This window comes from Micropterus salmoides, unplaced genomic scaffold (assembly GCF_014851395.1).
Source record: "Micropterus salmoides isolate LMB-PRFRI ecotype aquatic unplaced genomic scaffold, ASM1485139v1 Ms_hic_scaffold_2150, whole genome shotgun sequence".
Lineage (NCBI taxonomy): Eukaryota > Metazoa > Chordata > Actinopteri > Centrarchiformes > Centrarchidae > Micropterus > Micropterus salmoides.
The window spans coordinates 1-25000 of record NW_024041319.1 but is presented as its reverse complement, the minus strand read 5'-3'; the positions used below and the strand labels follow the sequence as shown (position 1 = coordinate 25000).

The window sequence follows — 25000 nt, the reverse complement described above, 5'->3', positions numbered from 1 at the left end:
GTTCTCAAGGCTCTGCTGCGTAGTTGCAGAGCCCTCTCCATCCTCCTCCTCCTCTGCACAAACATTGTACACTGAGCCACCACTGGAAAATATGAGAGCCAAAAACATTCTTCCCATTAGTAATCTAACAAAGCAGCCTGCTAAACAGATGTCTCTTCAGTGGCCCTTTTAGCTGCAACCTTTGTCGACTCGCCACAATGGACATGAACTGCACAAGTCTACTGCACACCAACTACCACTGAATAATCAATCTTAAGTACTCAACTCCACCCTGGGTGTACAATTATACTGCTGTTTTGTTCCTTATTTGTGCCTCTTTTTTCTTCCTGCATTACTCTTTATACTACTAATCCTACTTCTCTTAATACTCAGAACAATGCAATGACCTGTTTACATTTCTGATGTTACTGTATGTTTAAAGATGACCAACATGAGCAAACCCCTTGCCCAATTCCTTTCAATAATATCCCAACCTCAGAGATTCAGACAGAGGGGTCAGGGTGCCGTCTCCCCTGTCGACCACTCGGAAGAAGTTCAACTGGTCACCCTCACGATAGACCACAAATGTGACCTGCTTGTTGGACAAGCTTTTCTCCCAACCCTCCTCCTTTGTGCTCTCCATCAGGTCAGCGACCTCTTTGACAGGATCCTCCATGGTAACTGACAAAAGAATTAAGCGAGCGTATTTTAATTCCCTAATGTATTAGTCCACATTTTTGCTATAATGTTAGCTACATATGTCCAGCCATTATGTCAATGTACAGTTCCTTTGGTCTTATCCTTACCTCTCCTGGTGTTAATTGGGCCTCCCCTCATAGCTAAGACCAGTTTCAATGTGCAGCCCTCTGCAATGCTGCAAAGACAAACAGATGATGATAGAATGAATACATCTGTCACCCTCCCCCCCCCCAGTGTATATAATTCTAATGGGAGAGGAGGAAATAACAGAAAGCAACATATTTACATTTAAGGGGAAAGGCTTTACATCTGAGGCAGAGGGGAGAGGCTCTGATCTAAAGTAAATAGCACTCCAAGGGTCAGGATGATTTCCAGATGAACTTAAGTGCATGGCTGGGCATTCCATTGGAACATTTGTTTTATGAGCAGATGTTTCATAGCCTCCTCTACGCCTCTACTTATAAAACTTCTAAAGCCTGCTGCAGTGTGATCGGCGAGCATAGCAAGATCTCACCAGAGGCTGTTCATGTGGAAAATTAAGTGACAAGCATTCATAACAATGCAACCATCTGCAGCCAGCAGAGCACTGGAGGGTGAGGTCTGCATCTCAAACTGACAAGAGTGGAAGGGCAAGCTCTTTAATAATGACCAGTATGCCACTTGTCTTATCCAGCTCTACATCTCTGGCACATTTACAACATACTGAATTAAATTAAGACTGAGTCAGCAGACTCACCACAGAGTGCACATGCAAATTGTTCTAAATGTACACAGCATGTTTTCAAACACATTACTAGTAATTGCTCTAACAAGCCTGGGTGTCTTTGTGATTTTTCCTGTGTCAGTGCTCTGTAGGACAGAAAGGAGGAATAGATTTACCCATAGTCATGTAGACAATGTTCATCATCCAGCTCCAGATTGTTCCAGATAAGGTGTTGCTGGGCAACAGGGATACCTTTACAGACAGCCGAAGAAAGAACACAACCAAAGTTGACAAGAACCTGTTCATATTTCATAGATTCATTTTACTAATCTGACAGACAGGTAAGATAGGAATGCTACCAACAGAAGCATCCCTACACCACTAAAGATGATTCATGTCTGCCCCCTAAAGACAGAGCTATGCAACTGCTGAAAAGGGGCAAATCACAGGACAGATTAATTAATATAAAGAGTGCAAATAAAAAAAAAAAAAAATGCTAATGTGGTTTAGAGTTACCTCACCATAAAGTCAGTTTATTTTGCAGCTAAATACACAAGCTTGGTTGGACAACTATGTCAATATTGTCGAACATTATTGAAAACGAGAGCTAAATAATAAGACCCCAGTAGAGGGATGACAGCCTAATGAATAGAAAGACTCTCTACAGCTACTCCTTGAAATGAGGTTGAGCGTATGCGTAGTCAGGTAGCTCTCTGTGCCTACAATGAGTGAACTTGCTGACCCGGTATTGGAGGTGAGCCAGTGTTAATGAGTGAGCAGAGGTCCTTTCATTGCAGAATGGTATGCTCCATCACAAACGCACAGGCTTAGCTGACACACCTCCTCACACACAGGCCTTTCTGATCAAAACTGAAAACGGCAGTAGAAGGTAGATTTGAAAGGTCACCTTGATCTACAAAAAAAAGCAAGCTTAGAGGACAGCCAAGGTAAACAAAAATAATAATCAAGCTTGAATAAATAAGAACATAATTCATTTAAATGAATTCCAATAAAACCCACGTCACCCAGTCCTAATTACATTACTTCTAAAATGGTTTGGTGTTCTGAGTCAGCACAGCTCACTAGTTTCCTCCATTTTGTATAAATAAAAACATCATCAACAGCAATGCATGCAATGACATTACATTTTATGAACAACCACTGCTGGAGGACAAGGCACTGCCTGTAGTGCTTATTCACAAAATTTTATATTAGGACAAAGCATTACAGATAAAACACTTAATACACACACACACACACACACACACACCGGACAACACTGACAAGTTGTATAATGACAAAACGTCTAAGTGCTCCCAACATGAATGTAACGCGGGTTTCCGGCATCTATTTTTTTCCCCCCCACCAAGTTACATTATGCCCGGCAGCTCTGATCCAAGTCAACAGCAAGAACTTTGAGAAGAGACTGTAATTGTGCAAAACTGACTCCATAAAGTAGTTACATCCAGAGCATCGCAACTATGGAGACTGAATGGACCATACAAAAGACATTCCTGTAAACCTTATCAATCAGCAATATCTTGAATTATAAAATATGTACACTTAAACTATACAGCAGACTAAAACACACAAGCTACACATAAGCGAGCACTGTACCTTCCAGCCTCTGGATCTTTGCCTTGACTGAAATGATAGCCTCAAAGGGCAACACGCGCAGCTCAAAACAGGTGCCTGTAAGGGTCTCTATGAAGAGCTCCATAGTGTCATAGAAAGGGAGCTTATAGTGAAAAGCTCCCACACTGTCGTCATTAAAGAAGGGTGGCTCCTTCCTGTCGGTCATCTTAGCAGGTTGGGAGAGAGACTTCAGGGAGATCGTTAAATGGGGGGACTGGCCGAAGATGAGGGAGAGAGGGACAGGGACTGCTCACTGGCTTCACGACCATCACACATTATGCAGGATGACCACAGCTGTGAGAAAAAACAAAATTGCATGATTATCATAAATTTTCAGAAGGTTTGATTAATTTTATCATTCCCTGCCCCCGCAATCCAGTGTCTTAAATAAACTGTATGCGCTTCCTTTAAGTCAAAGATTTGTGATAGTCTAAGTTCTGAAATTTGACGTTTGCCAGTCGGCCAAGCATTTACATAGTATTCAAAAGCTAACCTCTAATAGTCAAGTAATTTACTGCACATGAATGCACCATTTTGAAAGACTTTTCAAATCATTCCATGCATTCAACAGCATTTCTGAGCAGAATTCTGAAAGGCAGACAAAAAAAATCTTTTTGGGCGGGGAAAATCTATTTAGGTGGGCCTCCCATTACCTATCTATCTACATAAATAAATAAGAACATAATTAGGTTTTGTAGGTAACACCAACAGGCTGGACTGTCTTGTGGTATATTTTAAAATAAAGAGCAACTGTTTTAGAACAAGGGTATGTATCAGTGGCAGCAGACACGTGTAACCCACTCATAAAACATTCAGTGGCCCTGGCCAAAATTCAAGAAGATCAGGTGTGTTACATAAGCCCATCAATGGTGTGAGGTGTCCTGCGCCTTACCACAGCCTTTGACAGATCAACTTAACTCACCAAAATCTAAACGTCAGAGGCAGGTTAAGCCAGTCAAGCTTTTATTTACTCGGGAAATGGAAGACAAGCTGAATTCCACATATGAATTAATGTTGTCTCATATAACCAGAGACAATTTTTATAACCCAGGAGACTTTGGTTTATGTCCTATCACCAAAGCAGAAACAATAGAACATGGACATCAGTTCTTCCCCTGGGAAACATTAACGTTACACATTTTCTGGTTTGGAATTGATGATTATTATGCGAGTACTGTTGTCCATACTCTGTACGCTGTACAGGTACTTATAACACTAACACTTTAAATTGAGACCTTCCACTTTACTGGGGCCTGACAGGAGCTCAAGAAACCACTCATGCACGCAAATGAGTTAAGCTATACAGCACGGAAGATGAACGGTTGGCTGGTTGTTGATTCTACACTGTTACAAGGCCTGAGGTGTACCCATTCAGAGGTTTCAGGGTTGTCATAACAGGCCATTCTCTAAAGCAAATGGTTTAGCAACGTTAGGTCGTCAAGTTACAGTCGGCCTTATGTGCAGATTGCTTCAAGCTACATTTGACCTTATGTAATTGAAACTGTGGTTGACAGCACCACAACAATATGAGCCACAGGTCAAGTCGGCAAAAAGAGACGGACTAGGTTAACGTTTGCTAGCTGCCTGACAACGGAGATGAATGGAGTTCGCAACCGTGCGAACAACACAAATCCAGCGGCTAGCGTTAGCAGAGAAAGGTCAAACAAGCGCTATTCCTATCTCCCAGTTTTCATAAACCACTTTAAAATATTGGTTAACCTTAGTATTTTATAGTTAAATCCTGCTTACCATTATCCTCTGCAACAAAACGGCAGTGAATCCCGTTTAGCCGACGCTGCTAGCAGTAGCTTTCGTTTCCATGTTAGCCAGTAACTCAAACAATGGCTACCTTTCTCCGCGGTTGGCTAGTAGGCGGCTAGGCTACATTCAAGGGCTTAAGGCTGGTCCCGTCCGGTGCAGCTGTCGAAGGAAACGTTTCGTTCAAAACTACGCAGCATTTCATCACGTTTAACTCTAAAAACTCCACGCGGAACGAAGTAGGCTGTCGACCGTTGTTGGTCGCCTTGGTCCCCTTGTTGGCCGCCTTGGTCCCCTTGTTGGCGACATCATCATACCTGTCAAAGGGCCGAACAACACCTGTGACTTCATGTGATTGATAGACAAAGGAGCCAATTGGCGTAACGGTGGTTAGGTGGGCGGGACAACAAATTGTCTCTGTTGTCAAAACCGGGGCTAAACATTTTCAACTGGCACCATAGACTGTATGTAAAAAGACTGGGACCCAGAAAAAACATAATCTTTCAACAGTTGATAGGCTATAGTCACATTTTTAACAATTTCTGTCAAATGTCTGCTATTTTGTAACCCAATACCAACAGAAACGTGCCAATCCTATATGTGAGACAAAAAGGCTTTGATGCCATGTTCATAATAATACTGACTCAACAAAATCACTGAACCTTAATCATCCAAAAATGAAACACAAATAAATTTAATAATCAGAAAGACCTTTCTTTGGATTGGGATTCATTCGCCACTGATCAATACTTAATTCTAGACAAACACCACACATGACAAGTGAACTGGAAATTGTAAGGGCAGAAAATTGTTTTCTTCCTGCACTTATCAGCTTTTATGCAAGTACTTATAAGAGTTCTATTTTTCTCTTCATGTTTTATATATTGTTTTAAATCTTTAACCTGTTCCATCTTTATTATTGTTCTTCTTATTCCAGTCTGTCCACACGTGTGGAGTTTAGGTCAGGGATGTGGGGTTGTTGATTGTTTTCCTCACTAGCTGTTCTTCTCCTTCCTTGACTGGGATCAGTCAAGGATCTTTTGTTCCCCACAACATAGATGCTCAGACTGTCTAATGATCATGCAATTGTTTGCTCTGGGCCAGACGTTAGTGACTGTCTTAGGAGACAGAACCTCTGGTCCAGCTGATTCTGTTGTAGTACTTCTCTGTTTATTCTCTGTAGTTAAATAAATTCTTCAAAGACAATGGTTAGTTGTAACTCAATTATTTGCTCAACCTCTCACCAGGAATACAATTTCCACCACAGAAATAATCACACTCATTTCAGATAGCATAAAATATGTTTCTTTTTAGTTATTAAAAATGAATATCCTTTTTAATCACAGGCAAAGTTAAGAAATTGATGAATTTCTTATTAATAAAAACATTGTCAAAATGCCTAAGACGTTAAAGTAAACACACTGATTTCTCATAATAATGATATGTGACAAACCCAAAGAAATGAAATCTCAACATGGAAAAGCCTAAGGATGAACATCTTCAAAACAAACAAACAATTTACTGTTAATTTCGGCAGGTTTTGAGGCAAAGCATATGGTATGCTTATAAAGTGCTATCATGTATAATAAAGATTACCAGTACATAATAACTGTTACATAATATGATCTGATGCCGAGATGATCTGAAAGTGCTGTCGGAAGATGACTGAAATCATTTTCATTTAAGTCTTTATCTGCCGAAAACAAGCCACAGTATTTATATGAATTCATATGAATAAATACTCTATCAACAGTGTATCCGATCTCCAATCTTTCAGCGATCCAAAATGACAAAAGAATGAATCCACAATTTCACAAATCTGGCTACTCAGAAACAACTGTTCATTTCCCACCAAGAGCATTTAATGGATCATCGAATATGTTGCTTGAATCCGCTGCTGTACTGGTCTCCTGAGACAGTGGCGTTTTCTTTGCTTTATGGGGAGCCTTGGTGACTGGTTTTACTGTGCTTGGTGAGAAGATGTCATCTTTAAAGAACAGAGATGGACAAAATATTTGGTTAAATGCACCGATTTAAAAAAAAAACGGTAGACCACAGGACAGACAAGATCCTAAGTGTGCATTAAAAAAAACATGAATGCCTGCATGCTTTTTGTTGTTGCTTACCCATGTCATCATCAAATATTGATTTGGTCTCTCCCTTTGTCTTGGACTTCTGTTTTGGCTTTAAAGTGTCCGTCAGGTCAGCAAAAATATCTATGTTGTCATCAAACAAGCTGGCATCAATGGTCTTCTCTTTGTGCTTCTTGTGAACTTTAGGCACAGTGGCTACTTCATCCTAAGAACACAGAAAGTCAGCCGATAAGGAAAGAAATGAACACGCAGAAAACCTCGACAGTATTCCCATCAATGTAAAATTTTAAAAAAGAAAAAGAAAAAAAAAAAAGAAGTACCTGGAAGATGTCCTGCTTTGAAAAACTACTGCTGATTTCTTTACTACTTGTGGATGTGGGAGTGGAGCTGTTGCTCACTCCAAAGATGTCCTCATCATCATCATCTTCTTCCAAGAAGGACGAAGCCTTGGTTTTCTTAGTAGCTGACCTTGGCTTGACCTTTTGGAAAAGGTCATCAGTGTTGTCATCAAAAATGGACGGGAGTGTGCTTTTGTCTTTGTCTTTCTTCAATCCTGCATTGCTACCGGCCTGAGGTTGTGTAGTCTTGGTAGTTTGTCGGGTGGAGGGTGTGTTAGTGACTGAGGTGGCCCCAAACAGACTGTCAGAGCCAAAAAGGTCATCCTGATCAGAAGGGGGTAGCACCTTGGTACTGCTGCTGTCTTTACTAGAGTCTTTCTTTCCAGCGCTTGTGGATACTGGCAGAGTCAGTACAAAGGGTTTGGGGGAGGTTTCAGAGAGAGAAGATTGAGAAGGTAAGGAGGCGATCAAGGCTGTGGGCGCAGCGGAGTTAGGTAGTGTCGGACTGGCAGACGCCTGGCTGGACTTGTCTGCTGGAGGTAAGGCTAAACCAGACAGACTTGGGTTTGGCCCAGGAACACGTCCACCCAAGGTCTTTTCATTATTGTCCATAGATCTTTGGGCTGCTTGCTGCCTCGCTGCTCTGGACTGGGGTCTCCGCTGTACAGAACCTTTGGCACGGCTCTGCATGGCAGAAGATTTGCACTCATAATATCACATCAGAAATCCAAGCAAATGAAAAGCAACTCAAAGACTTCAAGGTAGCAGACATAACACTCCAGGAATCAAAAACCCACCTTGTGTGCGCTCTGCAGTGTTGTAACCTGGACTGGGGAGTCAAAGCTCACTCCTCCCTCCTTGTTTGTCTGGGCTCCTACAGGAGTTGTGGCAGGGCTGGGGCTCTGGCTGGAACTGGACACACCAGAGGAGGAACTAAGACCCATGCCAGGGAGTACATTTACAGCGCCTGGCATACTGGGCACAGCACCAGGGAGCAACGCAGCGGGGTTGATCATCAGGTTGGCCTGAATATGATAAGATCAGATGCACCAGTATAATAATTTATCCAGGTGAAAATGACACTGTGATACCTGAGCACTGACCAAAGACTATTTAGAACAGAAGGAAGTTAAAACCATACAAGGGTTAATTTCTATGCCTCAACACTACACATTTGCAGTTTCTCAGAGGACTTCCAAGCAGCAGATCATTCAAAGGAAAGCCAGAACTGCGGATGTAAATGAGGCAAATGCAATATGCAGGAACACCTTCTTAAACTGACAGAAAGAGCGAGCAAAATCAAATCAAAACAGAATTATGTCCACTTTGGTAGCCATGCTGTTGTATCATAGCCAAGCTATTACAGTTGGAACATGAAAATGCACAGATAGTAGAAGCCTTAAAAGAGAAAACATATAAGTGGGAATCGAAAGTTCTATCCCCAGGAGGAATCAAAGTGAAATGTCAGGATTTGATTCAATAAAAACAAAACTATTACTTGAAGTTTCCCAATCTTTGATGAGGAATCTTTAGGTTTTACAGGGCTTGGTGCAGGTTTCTGTGTGGTGAGATTACAGCAGGTTCAGAAATGAATCCAATGAAGGCATTTCTTGTGTTCATCGTGAAACATCTTTCAACAGGCAATAAATAACAACATATCAAAAATGATAAAGAAACTAAAACAAGTAAAAATAAACCCTAAATCAAAACGGCATGGCTACACAGGCATGTGTGTTGGTGGCTCAAAGAAGCAACAAGTGCATGATATTATTGGAACTGCAGTATTCGCTTTCAGTAGACTCACCTGAATCTCTGATACAGATTCTGGACTTGCTAGTGGTGCTCTGTCATTAGGTTTACTGGGTTTTTCTGCTACTTTCTGAGAATGAAAATGAAAAAGGTTTGAAAGTTCTCCTAATACTAGTACTAATGTACAAATATATGATGCTACGGAAGCAAGAATTCAACTGAATTGCAATCACAAAAAAAATAAATAAATAGGAATCAAATTGCTACCGGAGGAGGAGCTTTTGGCTTGATGGAGCTAAAGAGGTCATCCTCATCCTCATCTGCAAACAGACTTTGTGCTGCTGACTTTGCTGAGCTGGGCTTGGAGCTCTGAAAGGTAAACATAGTCATGTATCCTTACCATGTAGTGAAATACATCTGTATGTGGAGAAAAAAGAAAGATACAAACAGATAAGACTATATACTGACTGCAGCTTTTCCTGAGGTGGCAAAGAGGTCAACATCTGGGTCATTGTCCTTCTGCTGCATCTGACTGAACAGCAGCTCCTCATCCTGGAACACACCTGTGCTCTTTGCTTGTGGCCGCTCCTCTGTAGGCTGTAAAGACTTAAATACACACATTTTAATACCTGTATAGCAAGAGAAACAGTATACCACTGCAACTAAATCAATTCTTCACACTATGTGTAGGTTCACTGTAAATCACACAAACCTTTAGTGTGTTTCTTGCTGTGGGTTTACTGGGCGCGAATATGGGATCATTCCAATCGGATTCATCCTCCTCCTCCTCATCAAATAGGCTAACAGCGTTTGTTTTGACTTTCTCTTCCCTCCTCTCCTCCTTCTTCTTAACATTTGGTGGCGGGCTCTCCTTAGAGAGGAAGCCATCATCATTGTCAACTTCATCCAACAGGCTCTTTGCCTTCTTGCTGGCAAGAGCGTTGATGCTTCCGAAAAGACCGATGGCTCCAGCAGACTTCTTTTTACTTTCACTGCTCTCTGGTGATGGCGATGACGTGAGCGGCTCAGGGTTCTTTGCCACTGGCTTCTCCTGCTCTGAAGGCTTGTCCTCTCCTGCCGTCCTAGAAACCTCAACCTCTTCGGATTTTTCTATCGGGGAGGACGACTGAGAGGCCAAAGCAGGTGTCTGATGAATACAGGTATTAAATGAATTTAATATCAGTGTGGGAGATAAAGCAAATAGTGTAATAAATGAACCATTACAGAATCTAATTTTAAATACCACTGTGTAACCAACTTGATTTTTTTTATTGGCGTTTTCTGTCTAATTGATCCTAATGGTCTTCTAGGGCCAGACAAAATTCTCAGACCCTATGAGCTTATGAAACTGATCGTTTTTAATGACAAAAAATAAGTTAGTGCACTCACTTTAGCAGCTGGAGCGGCAGCGTTTGTGGTGACAGCTTGTTTGATGCCAAAAAGGGATCCCTTTTCTTCATCATCATCGCCCTCGTCTTCAAACAAGAGAGCAACTCTCTGAGGCTTCTTCTGACTATATGAAGAAACAAGAGGATAGATTCCTGGGATTACAAAGTTTGAAAATTAATGTACTTTATTCTGTGGAGCATAATGAGAGTGAATTTAATACAATTGTGAGTAGATGTTTGTTTTCTAATGTATTGAAAGAAAAAAAAAAAAATACCTCGACTCTTTTGTTGGCGCAAACAGGTCATCATCATCATCATCAGCGTCAAAGAGGCTGCTTTTTTGAGACGTTTTGGCACTGGGGAGATTGGAGGGGGCACTAGCACTGGACTTCATCCCACCTGTCCTAACCTCTGGTTTTACAGCACTACTTTTAGAACTCATCCACTGGTCCTGTCATTCAAATATCCCCGGAAAAATAATGTATCATTATGGAACATACGCCATTAAATATGAGTGTGCAGCAGTCAAATATTACTTTTTGTACCTCATCGTCACTGAAGAGGGAGCTGGACACAGCCTTACTGGGTTGCGGTGTGGAGGCTTTAGCCTGTTTAGGTTTAGGTTTAGATTTAGCTGCAGATGCAAACAGATCCTGCAAGGTGAACAACAAGATTGATGTTATACACTCAAAGCAAAAACAAACCTAACCTTATTCAGTTTTGAGTGTGCAAAATATTAGTTAATTATTTTCACCTCTTCTTCCTCGTCATCAAATAATGACAAAGGCGCTTTGCTGGTTTTGGCCTGGCTTGTAGGTTCAGGCTTAGACTGGCTTTTGGGGATGGTTGGAAATCCCTATGGAAGGTAAAATACAGTATAATTAAAAAGCCTTATTATGGTTAACACTTTTTTATTCCAGCAGTGATGTTTGAGAGCCTTACAGGTGTGTCTTCATCATCAGAGAAGAGGCCTTTGGCCTGGGCTTTCTGAGTCACCTTCCCGGGATCTGGAGCAGGCCCATTCTGAAATGCCAAACATGAAGATGACAATTTAATATTAATAGCTTTCTAAATTGTTCCATTTTGAAAGTATGAGGTCTTAGTCTAGAAAGAAAATATTGGTACAGGGCAAAGAGAACTGAACTGTGCCAAGAGGGGTAAAGGCCAGCAGTGTTCTCCAAAATAAATCGAATTTGGCCTTTCCTCAGATTGCACTCGAAAATGGCACACAGCAAATCAATACACTGACTGCAACTAGGTCTGTTCATTTAATGGCATCCGTGCCCGATAAATGAGCTTGTGAGTCATTGTAGGAGCAGGCACGACCTCAAAATAAAAAGTTAAGATCAAGTTACACTGAAACTGCAATAACTTTGTAGATAAAACTTGAAAATACAATGTGGCTGACAACCAGTTGATGGTGTATCAGGTGTATTCACAGCCCCTGCTGGCAGCTAAACATAACAATGAATCGTCAACATAGGAACTCATCTATAGACCACAAAAAAAAAAAAAAACAACAACAACAACAAAAAAAAACACTCTGTAGATACACCAAACTAAATATGTCATTTGTACAACTATTAATACTGTGAGCCATCATCTTCAAACGCAGGTTTCTGTTGATGTTTACCTTTTTCTCAGGATATTTAACCTGCTCCTCCACTCCCTCCTTCTTGCTCTGCGCTGGAGTTGGCACACTGTACTTTGCACTGAATATGTCACCATCCTCATCGTCATCATCGAAAAGGTCAATAGCTTTCTTGGGTTTGGGTTTCTCCTGTCCAGCTGAAAAAAAGAAGGAAAAAAAAAAAACAACAACCAACACACAGTGGTTTGAGGGTAAGCAGCATCCCACCCAAACTTGGACAGTAGCACTGTGCCAGGTTCTCACACGCTTACCAGATTCAGACTTATTCAGGCTTTTACCACTGAAGAAGTCATCGTCCTCGTCCTCATCATCAAATAGCCCACCTCCACCTACACCAGCTCCTGCAGGAACCTGTTTGGAGGCAGCATTGGTCTTAGGAGCTGAAGTTCTATTCTCCTTGCTCTCCACCGATTCAGAGTCATTCCCCGAGCTGAACAGGCTGTTATCTGTGGCGAGAAAGTGATTTGGTTGGGTTGAGTATGATGAAGCAGACAAGGACGTGATACTAGCTGTCTTACAAATAAATGCTACTACCTGGGAATATTGAAATGGCACCCGGTGGAATCTTCTTTCCAGGTTTGTCAGATTCTTGGACGGGAAAGAAAAGTTATATAGCAATCTGCTAGTTCAGTTTTTCCCTATATGTTTGTACCCATCTTATGTCTAGAAAGTCTTAGGTCATACCTGCAGTTTGAGCTGTGCTTTTCATTCCTTCATTCTGCACCTTTTTCTCTTGGGACACAGTAGGTTTTGGTGCCTCAGAGAAAAGATCACCCTGAATGCATAACACAATAAAGCACATATCAAATGCTGGCTGTAGTCCAGAGTTTATGTAATGTGAAAGTAGCGTGAATAAGCGAGCGAGAGCTCTGAAAATCATTTAGTTTCATATACCTCATCATCATCGTCAAAGAGGCCTCTCCCTCCACTGAAGAGGCCACCTTTTCCTCCGAACGGCGAGAAGTCATCGTCATCCATCTTTGGTGGCTTAAACATGTCATCACTGTCCTCTTCAGCTACTGTAACAATGAACATAAACAGCATTGAGCAGCATACTGTGAACAATACTTCTGCTTTGGAAATAACTAATGCAAAATTCAACAAAGAATTGCACTGATGATGAATGAAAGTCCTACCCTGTGGCTTTGCAGGCTTTGGTTCTTTCCTGCCTTTACTTTTCTTCTTAGATGTCAATGCTTCCAAGATGGTAGAAAAAAACAAAATCCATGAGCATGCACATGCAACTATGGCACCCATTACTTGAATCTCAAATGCAAACTTTGATGACGACTTCTTGTTAAATTAAATATGAAGAGTGGGCGGAACAAAAAATGTCATGTAAATTCAAGTGAGATGACAGACTACCAGTTGGTTGATAATGACAGTGACTCACATGCGCGATCTCCTTCTGGTTTGTTGACTGGTTCACCTTTAATTCGGGCCGCCAGCTCATCGGCAAAAGACGATGGGCCTGTGTTCTGAACGTGACATAAAAAAACCCCAGAGGAGTGTAAAGTCAAGATTCCAAAAGAAATTGCATATAATCCACTCACAAAGACGTCTCTCAACTACTCAAGCAAAGTTATAATAGGCATACCTTTGAGTCGTCGTCATCATCCCTGTCTGATTCTCCAAATATGTCAGAATCCTCCTCCTCCTCCTCTTCATCATCCTCATAACTCAACATGGATGATTTCTGGCCAAGTGTGGGAGGAGAATCCAACATGAATAGAGTTACTCAGTTTAAATGCCAGTTGCAAATGCCATGATAAAATCTTTGACGCGTTTGGCAGCCAGCTTTACCTTCTTAATGTTATTGTGACCTTCGTCCTCCTCCTGATCAAAGTCCTCATCTGAATGCTGCCAAATAAATACAATAAAGTGTTTATTTTCCTGTGCAAGATGCAAAATTAAAAACGTTAAAAAATACTGTGAAAGGAAAGAAAAATAGATCTTACAACTTGTTCTTTGCCATCTTCGCTCTCAATGACACTGTCTCGGTCACTGTCACTGTCAACGGACATTTCTGGAAAAGGAACCATAGATGTGAGGGAAAATAAACATTATACTGTACAGGTGCCTGAAGAAGCTGCCATGAGTTTATTACCGTCACTTGAGAGGTCACCAAGTCCAACATCATCTTGTTCCATGAAGGCCTGCGAACCAATGAGATATGGAAGTGGCCTGTCCACATATAGATCCTAAAAGACAAGGGAAAAAACAGACACACACGCTGAAGTACACAGAGATGCTTTATCACATGCATTTCTGCAGTAATTGCAGTAATCCTAAATTGCTACTTCAACATAAAGAGCACACCTTAGGCTCCAGGATGGCTTCCACTTTGTCTGCGACCTCTTCGTCCTCTGAGTCAGAGTTTCCTGCTTTGATGTCCAGATGCTCAAAGGCCGACTCCAGAACTCTCAGACCGTAGTTTACAGCTTCCTGCATCTTAGGGATCAGCTCGGCCTCTTTCTGCTCTCGAGTCTTCTCCTTATAGGAAAACATAAATGGTTTTCACAGAGCAATAAAAGACTTGTGGATATTGTGCCGACTGCTGTGGCCATATTAGCCTTGAAATAATAATACTGAAAAGCATTATTCAGTATTGTACTGGTTGCTCAGTGGTGTATTCTATGACAGCAATTGTGAGGAGCAGAATGGACAAATTCTTTATACCTGCTCAGGCTGCTTCTCCAAAACATCAGCCTTGGGAATAGCCTCTTCTACCTCTTCATCATACACTCTCTGTAACAGGACACAAAGTAAAAAGACTTTTTTTCTAAGCAGATAGATTACATCATGTAAAAGTTCACCACAAGACATCCTGCAACATTTTTAGTTCCAAAAGTACACAAACACATGGACTTAATTGTCACAGTTACAGTATAAAAAGCAAAATTGAATTATATAATAAAATACATTACATTTTCTATAAACTGCGTATTGGAAAGCATGAGAAAGTCATTAAAGACAGAGTGTAAGCAGCTGTCTGTGGCCTTGGTGTCACGGATCAGACTGTCCAACTGCTTTTCAATCTCATGTGTCTTTGACAGCATTCTCTGGGAGAAGTCTTGGAGGAACAGGAAGAGCTGTGAAGAAAAAAACCCCAACCCAAAACGGTTATGAAGACAGCACGACAGTTGCAAAGTTACTTCCATTTCACCAAAGCAGAAGACATTTCACAATCCAGTCAACTACTCAGATTTAAAGCATTTATCTGCCTATCTGAGAAAATATGAATTACTGTTTTTTTGGCCTATTCCAAAGCTGGGGAAAATGTTTTTGACTTACCCCCGAGTCAGCTGCCAAGGACCAGTTGGCACTGTTCTGCCGCATCTCTTCAAGAGTCCAGGGTCTTTCCCAAATTTGAGCATCTTTCTCTAAATGTTCACTTCTGCTTGGGCCATTTGCTATACCCTCCGGCAACCCGCTCATCTGCAATTAGATCACTTGTTGTTATTAATGTAATGAATAATTCAGAAGTGCTTTAAAGAAACTGCCTTAAAAAGCTTTTCCTTTTATGTCATTAACACATCATAAAAGGAAAAGCCTACCTAAAAGCAAAGTAATCTGCTTGTGTAATAATGTAGCCCACATATCTACTTTAATTTGCGTATCTGAACCAGTCTTTGCTTGAGGTAAAAAGCTGAGAGAGTGTTAGAATGTAAAAGCTTGTTGGAGAAAAACAACATTTAGGCAACTTTATATGGACACAACAAGATGTCTTCTGCAAATGTGTAATGTTATTGCCAAAGCCCAAACCATAAACTGCAGTGATGATATCACCTATAAACAAGTCTAGAACTACTCCACAGACAATGAAGTTTGAGACACCTCCTAGGACACCTTCAAAAATATAGAAAACACTGCAAACAGCTAAATATCAAATCAATCAAAAAAGAGACCTACATTAAAACATTCAAAATCTCGATTTGTATATTCTATAGTACAGTGGTTGTCACAGAAAGTAAGGTATGTGACAGGACTTTGACATTCCTCCACATACTCCCTGCTATCACCCAGAAAGGCCAAATAAATCAAACATGATGCCTCCCAACAAATGAACAACCAGTGTGAATTGCTGCCCCCTGGTCGAAGGTTTAAAAGTCCACTCTGTGAAATAAACCAGGGAGGAAGATAATTCATCCCAATGTTTTTGTTTGTGTGATGTGTTCATTTTTTGTCTGCGAAGTCAAAATGTCAATAACGTTAACTTAAACGAAGTGCAAAAGTAACCTTAACTGATGACACAAACAATTCAAAGTGTTGATCCTCTTATTGCCTGCTCAAAGGGAGAGAGAGTGTGTGTGTGTGTGTGTGTGTGTGTGTGTGTGTGTGTGTGTGGATAATGACTTTGGTTTCCTGAATCACTAAAATACAAGTTACATTCCGTTTTTGTTTTACGTTAGTTTTACTGCTAACGTTGCACTTGCAGCAACGTTGCAACAAGCTAGCTTTGGCGATACAACAACGTTACAAATGTGCGGAAGAAAACGTGTTGTGCCCATATAAAGTTGACTAAGAGTTATTTCATCCCATTAAGTTCGCTTTCACATTCAAATAGACTTGCTTCTGAAAGATAAAGCGGGTACTGTTTGGCTAGTAAATAGCTTAACTTAGCTAGCCGACAACAACGTTAGCTATAGCTGTTCCAAGCAACACATAGTCATTTATCCGCCTACATTTCAGCGCTGTCTTGCTTACCTTGAATACCTCTGGTTAACTGCTGCCCACGACGGTCAACCGTGGTGAGAAACGACGTAAAAAATAAGATCGATTATGCTAAATTTGGCCTTTCCCTCATTGGTCTTCTGACAGGTCAGCCATGTTCTGTCTGCAGACAGTCACCTGACTATCGTTGCTCAGCAACCCATTGAAAGTGGGGCGGAGTGGATCTGAGGCTAAGCTAGTTTTCGGTCGGTGATTACCTTGCGTTAACCCGTCTCTGGTCTCACATATATGTTCCTCCATTTTAAATCAACAGGTTTAACACAGAGTTCTTCATTTGTAGGACAAAGTAAACCTGTTGTTTATATCCAGAGTTATGGTAGTATGTCCACTAACTTATTCACTGCCTCAGAACCATTTCATATTTAGCGTTGATTAGTTCAGACTGTCTTGAAAATAAATCTACTTTTTCTTCTCACTAAAGATTGTCTCTGCACTCACCACCTTGCATCAGAAATTGTATTTATAACACACACACACCTACTGAAACCAAAATGACTCTGATTACAGTTAATCAAGTTACATAAGAGTGCTGCTCAAATGTAGTAAATGCCTGCAGAGCAAGAACACTGGAAATGGGAACTGAGACTTTCCTCTCAGGAGGAAATGCAAAAGATCAGAATATGACATCCAAATGACAGCCCCAATTAATTTTTTCTTTTCAGTAGACGTTATTGAATAAATATGGAACCGGGGGAAACCAAAAAGACAGACGTTGATTGACACATTGATACAAATCTTATTTTACCATTTACATTTCCTTAGATCATTAATTTCTAGTCTCACCATCAATCGAAGGCATTTTTGAAACCAACCAAAACCCATAACATATGGTGATGTGAATTTAGGGTTCAGTGTTTATGACAAATGATATGGGTTGTAGCAGACTGTATATAAAAAGGGTTGTAGCTAAAAATGATAAATGTTGGTTAACGCACCGATTTCACACTATTTGAAAGGTAACAGTTCATAGTTTCTTGACACTACCTTTCCTGTGAGAATCTCAATAGCTACATGGTGAAAAATCTAATCCAGTTTGAATTAAAATTTTATGTTGCTGAAAAATAAGAATGTCTTTCAATGCTTAACCAAAGGACCACAGTACATAATCATCACTTTAAAATCTGTCAGGACAAACATGAGTATTTGGCTTCAAGCATTTGTTTGCAAGTTGTGGATGCAACATAAATATGTTAGTTGCTTAATTATTGTATATTGGTTAGATTATAATGAATATATTAATATTGCTAATACTGATGGGAGCATCTTACCCAAGATAGTTCACAAAGCCAACAAAGAATTTTGTTAACATGTAAATAGTTTATTTTCTGTATTTGGCAACACTTATAAAAGTTTAGCATTAAAAAAATAGTTTCCCAAAAGGGAAATTTAACAAAGTACACACATTCAACACCACAGTGAAATTATAACAATGAATCATAAAACAAGATAACATGTAAGAGGAAATTATTTACAGTCAATTACAGTAGGACAAGCCAGGTGTAAACAATGACATTAATTATGGCTGATTCATGGTCCTGGTATTGTGCATGGATTCTGTCACAACTTCAGACACTTAAATAGAACACAGCCATCTTATTTCTATTAATTACACCTGTACTTTTCCTACTGTCTGCTGCAAAAGAGCTATTGCAGTCTTACAGTAACTACTGTAAACAATAAAGGTTGAGAAACCTAATCACAAACTGATGTATCTAAACCAAATAACTTATAATGAACATGCTGCATAGTCACGTAGATTCTAAACATGGTAAAGCATGATGTCACTGCAAAGGCAGTTTCAAGTCCCAGACCTTGCCAATGCTGAAAAACAGATGCACCAGTGGGGATCAAGGGAAACATGAATCAGGTTAGGTTTTATTCATAAATATACAATTAACATTTGTATTAACAATGAAACTTTGTGGTTATGGATAGATTGTGCAAATTTAGCTTAACATTAAGGTGATAGCTTTGAAAGCCCTGAAAACAAATAAAAATCTCTATGACACTAAATCACATGCTGCTACCGGGTCAAGGTGAGGAGTTTCTCTCATCTCTACCAGATTCTCAGTCTCCCTCTCAGCATGGTCTATGTTCCCAGCCTCTATTTGCTCATCCATCACTCTAGACTCCTTGTGCACTCCGGGCTCCATCTCTGGCATCTCTCTCACTCCATGTACTGATTCTGTCACTTCCTCCCTTTCACTTGTGCCATTCATCTTATCCTCTCCCTCTATTTCTTCTGGCTTGATGTCGTCCCCTGTCTTGTTTGTGTCATCCATCTTATCGTCTCCATCCATTTCTTCTGGCTGCAAGTCATCCCCCGTCTTGTTTGTGTCATCCATCTTATTGTCTCCATCCATTTCTTCTGGCTGCAAGTCATCCCCTGTCTCGTTTGTGTCAGCCACTGTATCGTCTCCCTCTTCCTTCTCCTCCTCCTCAGGGTTCATTGCCACCTCAGTATCTTCAGTTCCACTGGTTTCCTCTTCTTCATCCTCCTTCATCGCGTGGCCCTCTCCACCATCACTGTAGTATATCTCCTGCTGCTCTTGGCTGCTTGTCAATATATCCACAGCTGAAGGCCGCCAATAATCATACAACTTACCCTACAGATGGAAAATACAGAATTGTGAATCAGAATCGTAAAATCTTTTGACTTTATTGGAGGACTCTTGAACTGGGCCTATTTTAACTAACTACTAAATTTTAAAATGCGTAAATAAAGTATTCATTTAAGAGTGTGTGACTACTGTACATGGAGAGGCCTGGTCCTCTGAAGGAGCATCTGCCACTTGGTGTAGATCCTGGCCACCAGGTCCTTCACCTGGCGGGAGAGGAGGAAGGTACAAGTTGATTAACAGATTAACCGAGCGGACCCTAGTTTTAATGACTGACTCACATGACTGCATCTTGAAATCAAGTCAGCAATGATTTATTAACGTCATCACTACTGGCATGGATTATTAATCACTTTTACATATTCACATTAGTAAATAAAAGTCTGGCCCTGACAGGATGAATAGGCACTCAAAATATGCAACCGTACAGTGCATGTGATCTGTTAAAACTTTGTGGGACACTTAAATAGAACAAAGCCATTTTTAATGTTATTACTCACACCTATACTTTTCCTACCATCTGTTCCAAAATCTGCTAAGCTATTAATCATTACATTATTTTCAGGTGTGCAATGTTCCTATGACTTTGTTTTTATCAGATTTTTTATTGAATCTGTTATAACTTATTGAGGCTCCGTTTGGTTGTTTTGTCTGGTAAATAAAAAACAGGCTGGCAAAGTCGGTCAAGGTGGCCAGTGAGATGATCATGGTGCAACAAGCCCAGCTTCAGGAAATTTACAGCAATGTAGTCTCAACTGATTTTAACTGCCCAAATAACCCACTTTGATGCGACTTCCTTCCTTCTGGCCCCATTTCAGGATGTTTAAACCAAATGGCGCAATAGACGCTCTATTATCCCTGTAGCCATTATGTGGCAAAATCTGGTAATACAGTTAGGATAACAACAAAGTTAACAACAAAGTTGAAGTTCAAACTTGATAACATTCAGAAACCGCAAACCTCTGTCAAGGCTGCACAACCTTTCAAAATACACACTGATGCACACAAATACCTGAAGTTCACACTCACCTTGCTCCGGTAAAGACATTTCTCACTCTCTCTGATGTCACACTTTACATGAGTTTCCAACGCAGAGCACAGAAACAGCAGTTGCTCCTGAGAAGCAGAAGGAAAAGGCAAGGCAACATTAACACACCTCTCAGAAGCAAAAGGTCATCATCATACTCAGATATTTAAAAAACATGATAAATTAGCTGATCAGACAACAATGGGAAAGAATTTAATTCATACCTTTTGTTGAGCTGGGAAAAACTGAAAATTGGAAGCTTCGTTTGCCAAGGTCAGAAGGCTATAGCAGAGGTAGTAGGACTGAGAAACACGATAAACATTCAGTTAAAATTCAGTGAATATGAGATTATTTTATTTACACAAAATAAAACTAGACATACAAAACAAGACAAGAAAACTCTAAAATGTCTTTTAGATTGGAACATTTAGAAGTTCAAGGCGTAAACCACATGACCACCTGTTGGTCTAGAGAGGCCATGTCCTCCACATCTTTCTCACTCCTGCTGGAGCTCAGCATGCCTCTGAGAAGGGTGGATGGTTGCATACGGGGCAGGTACAGCCTCAGTTCAGAGAGCTAAGCATTGCAGAGAACAAGGAAGGGAGAACTATAGATTAATGAAGGCATTCATTTGAATGAATCTATTAAAATAGTATCTAAAGTAAATAAAAGGAACTGTTTTAGTGTATAACCTAAACAAACAACAACAAATTACTTGAATCTCTTTTTCTGTAGGTCTGTAAGTGCAGTTTCCGTCCAACAGTTTAGAGATCATGGACAGGCTCAGATGTCGACGCAGTTGCCTATATGAACAAAAGTAAATACTTTTAAATGTGTTCTTTCAAAAGAAAAAAACAATACAATGAAATCATATGTAAAAGAAAAAGCACTCATTGCATGAGGGAAATGGAGACAAGCCGACCTGAGATAGAATATAAAAAACAGAAAGGACCTACTTTCCACGTGTGTTGTCAGGCAGCAGTTGAACTAGCAGACACATGTTGTGGTGGTCATCTGTCAGATCAGTGAGGGCCAGACAGATTCTGGGCAGCTGGAAACATTTTAGATAAATAATTAAGTTGACAAAAGTGAGCAGTTTTCACAAACATTTTGGCCAATGGACTTCCATGACTTTTTCCATGAAGAACGTTGTGTGATTTCTGTGTATGCATGAAAATTATGATAAAAAATTATCAGCAATAATTCCCAAGTCCATTTGAATACAGTAGGAAATGGTAATAATTCAACCTCATCTTATCAACTGTTAGTGGAAGTGTATTGTGATGATATGATCATATACATTTACACTTTGAGATTATTATCTAGTTGTTGGTTTTGAGCTTCATTCATCTGTTATTCTTTGAGTTGCGTCTGTGTACGTAATTTTTCTAAATTAAAAAGGCAGATCACAACACTGTAAGGAAAGATGAAATAGCTTTGTATTTCAAAACATACACATCTTCTTTATACGGCTAACAACAGTTTCACTGGGGTGTTGATAAGCTACTGTACGGGGATCTCATTCAGTAATGTTAAATTTCCAGTTGAAGCAAGACAAATAAATGTCTGTATGCACGGATGAGAGAGAGCGAGATGGAGAGAACTATAACTGAAGCCCAAAAGCAAGAAATAATGACTAAAACAGTTCGATAACTGTCTGCTAAAGCACAGGCTTCTCAAACTCGATAAATCCAGTCATTCCTTTCACTGCGCTCTCTCTCCCGTTCCACAATTCACATTTTGCTTGGTCTTTACAAACTTATGGGATATATTGTTCATACATGGCTTGCGACCTAGATTGGACGTTACTCCAGGCAAAACAACGTCTGCTCTGAAACTATGAGATTGAAAATATACAAACGTCATGTTTAAAACTGATATTTAGTGAACCTTATTAAACTTTATTTTAGTGACTTTACCAATGCCATTGGATTCCATGTTTTTCAAAACGCAATTGTCAAATTTCCCCAGTTCTTTCATGACCGTATGGCTCAAACTTGTCATCTAATGGTAATTTATGATTCTCATTATTCCTCTGCAACTTGAAAATAAAGGAATCCGAGGCATGCGTGAACTGACCATAGCGTCCCAGTCCCTGATGTTCTTGACAATTCTGTACTGCAGTGGGTACAGTTCCACACTGGACTGGAGGATGAGCCGTGTGTCCAGGCCCAACCTGCCCATCACAGTTAGCAGCAGCAGCAGTTCATCGTCGCTGTACGCCCGTGGACAGAGGCCCATACAGTAAGAGAGGTACTGCACGTGAAAAAAACGGGAGAAACAACAGAGTAATGAGTGATCTGAATGGTGAAGATGTGCTCAACAAGCTGTTCCTATCAGACATCTGTTTCCTATTGCGTCGCACCTTCAAGATGTTGCTGCAGTTGTGTTCAGGGAAAGTGCTCTGTTCCTTGTTACTGGAAGGACTCTCACTTTTGATACAGATGTCCTCCCTAAACAAACACACAAATTAATTACAAATGAAATTAAAGAGACATCAAATAAACAATGTTCAGATAACAACTTTGAGGAAAAAAGGAAATGAGTGCGTAATCCTATACACAGTTACTTACAGCAAATCTCCTTCTGTGAATGGAGGCTGCAGATTTTCAAAAGGGAAGAGAGTAACAAACGCAACTCCCATATTGATCAGGACCAGTGCCAAATCGGCCAAACTGGGCACCCACACTTTAAACTGCTGGCTCCCATGTTTCACTGAGGAAGCATACACACGAAAAAAAACATATTAACATGTCTAAAAATATTAAGTAAAAAATACCAAACACCTGAGGCTGGGAAACAAAGACACTGACCTATCTGATAAGCAGCAGTACAGGCGATGTCACAGAGGGCCTGTAGTATCTTTTCAGATACCAGCCTCTCATTATGGACTGACATCATCTGGTAAGATCAACAAAGAATTACTGCCAAAGCTCAGACATTTGGACAAAAATCACTACTGACATGCAACAGGTGTGTGAGGGGCCTACCTTGAATAGGAAACGGGTAACCTGAGCTGGACAGGGCGAGCAAGAGTCGTAAGCTTCCTGAAACAATCCAATATTTACATGCAATCTCAGTTGAGCGGGGCTGGACCTGACAGAGGGCAGGGCAACATAAGTGTAGTGAGAAGGATTAGATGGATTAATGAATTATTTAGCCAAACTTACAGTCTAATGGTCAACATTGGCTGCAATATTCAACACATCCCACAGTATAAAGAGCTGGATGGACCCAAGAACACGCTGAAGATTCATAATTTTTAGCATTACTAGTGGTGAGGCTAAATAATGTCATTTAAATCAAAAGGGTGCATCCCACGTTGTGAGCATGAATGTGCTCAGCAAAATTCACTGCAAGAGGACAGCTGTAGGAGTGTCCAAAACAGAAAAAATTAACCTCTGGGAAGTGTGAACGTGAGTCTGCTAACTCACCAGAGAAGTGTTTTCTGTGCTGTCCCCTGTGGATTGACCATGCATTGTCTGAGCTGCAGCGTATCGTGGTTGAAGATCCGGCCAAATTTCTCCAGGTTGAACACTACTTCTCCAGGAGGCACTTCCCGGATTGCATTGGACATCAACGAGTAGCGCTGTAGGAATTCCCTAAAAAAAAACAATAACAATACTGATTACAGTTACTGACTGTGCAAGGACTGCGTCCCAGCGACAAAGTATAATGTGTCCGTGTGCTTCTGCATGCCGTACTGTTGTTCGGTGGAGATGCCCTCCTCCCGGTTCTCCTCAGCCTCCTCATATTCAGCTATTCTCAACAGGTCCTCTTTACATGCAGTTAGAAGCTGTGTCTCAATCTCTTTAGCTCTGGTGGATAAAAATAATGAGGAGAAAGTTAACTCCTCTCATGTGCAGCTACTGTAGCTTAAAATTTAAAAGGTGGCATTTTCAGAATAATATACTTTTTAATGGTGTTTATTTCCTTTAGCATCTGATCAAGGTTGTTCTTGTAGATGCCTGACTTTGTGGTGGATGGCAATGGCAGCTGTGGGAAACACAACCGACAACATTTAAGAGACAGAGACAAGTTGAGTTTTACCGATCCTTTTGCTCAGAAGAGTTGGTTATCATGCATTCTAAACGTTTATGTACAATAAAGACATGTGGAGCTTACAGTTTTTGACTGGGAGCTGCGATGTCCAGGTGTACTTGGCTCTGAGAAGGCGTCCTTCTCCGGTGTATCTGTAGGCTTGGTAACACGCTCCATCATCTCCTGCAAGGAAATCAGCTGCTCATCCTCACTGCTATGGGAGCTCTGGGTTAGATCCATGTCTAATGCAAAACTCAGGTCTAGGTCCAGCTCAACATCTATAGGATCCTCTTCGTTCACCGGCTTTCTACTCCCTTCACTTGCCTCCCTCTCCAGCAGTGGAGGCTGAGAACAATGAGATGTAGACGTTTGTTCAGAGGCAGTGTAGTGAGTATCAAACGCGCATGGTCTCACATTGTTTGAGAGAAGAGATGTGCGTTTCTCGTCAGATTTGACACTCTCATCTCTAAGTTGCCTGCCTGAAGAGGTGATGGGACTGTTTTTGAGTTCACTGCCTTTAGAGCAAATGGATCTTATGTTTTCAAGTTTTACCCTCTGTAAAGTTACAGTTGGCAAGGATACTTGTT

General features: G+C 40.6%; 3 protein-coding genes across 5 annotated transcripts; all 3 read right to left on the bottom strand.

Moving 5' to 3' along the window:
- On the bottom strand, positions 1-5095 carry LOC119916753 (AN1-type zinc finger protein 4-like; the record flags this gene model as incomplete). The annotated part of the gene is given in 6 exon segments (XM_038736730.1): positions 1-82; positions 474-660; positions 786-853; positions 1558-1633; positions 2999-3310; positions 4766-5095. Coding segments are annotated over 5 exon segments (597 nt in total), but the record flags the coding sequence as incomplete, so codon positions are not given.
- A 961-nt stretch (positions 5096-6056) lies between these two features.
- On the bottom strand, positions 6057-16857 carry washc2c (WASH complex subunit 2C). Of its 3 annotated transcripts, XM_038736729.1 has the most exons (30): positions 16701-16856; positions 15288-15431; positions 14921-15085; positions 14673-14741; positions 14313-14486; positions 14101-14194; positions 13952-14019; positions 13797-13853; positions 13591-13689; positions 13387-13471; positions 13130-13189; positions 12888-13012; positions 12678-12768; positions 12528-12581; positions 12245-12439; positions 11976-12130; positions 11285-11365; positions 11097-11198; positions 10888-10995; positions 10618-10793; positions 10344-10467; positions 9667-10101; positions 9423-9560; positions 9222-9323; positions 9010-9084; positions 8704-8763; positions 8003-8230; positions 7188-7889; positions 6901-7072; positions 6057-6761 (listed from the first exon to the last, which is right to left on the bottom strand). In XM_038736729.1, exons 2-30 carry the CDS (start codon positions 15429-15431, stop codon positions 6616-6618), a joined length of 4284 nt encoding a protein of 1427 aa, XP_038592657.1. In that variant the 5' UTR covers positions 16701-16856; the 3' UTR covers positions 6057-6615. The 3 variants fall into 3 exon arrangements, with proteins under 3 accessions (XP_038592657.1, XP_038592655.1, XP_038592656.1); XM_038736727.1 differs by having other exon boundaries at positions 11976-12439; XM_038736728.1 differs by lacking the exon at positions 8704-8763 and having other exon boundaries at positions 11976-12439; positions 16701-16857.
- Positions 16858-18024: 1167 nt separating this feature from the next.
- On the bottom strand, positions 18025-24991 carry slf2 (SMC5-SMC6 complex localization factor 2). Its single transcript, XM_038736731.1, has 16 exons — positions 24498-24991; positions 24286-24368; positions 24077-24190; positions 23807-23974; positions 23363-23468; positions 23186-23273; positions 22946-23087; positions 22738-22825; positions 22452-22628; positions 21329-21423; positions 21088-21175; positions 20832-20948; positions 20597-20674; positions 20375-20461; positions 19483-19551; positions 18025-19333 (listed from the first exon to the last, which is right to left on the bottom strand). The coding sequence occupies exons 1-16, from the start codon at positions 24651-24653 to the stop codon at positions 18728-18730; spliced, it is 2262 nt and encodes a 753-aa protein (XP_038592659.1). The 5' UTR covers positions 24654-24991; the 3' UTR covers positions 18025-18727.
- Between the last annotated feature and the right edge of the window lie 9 nt (positions 24992-25000).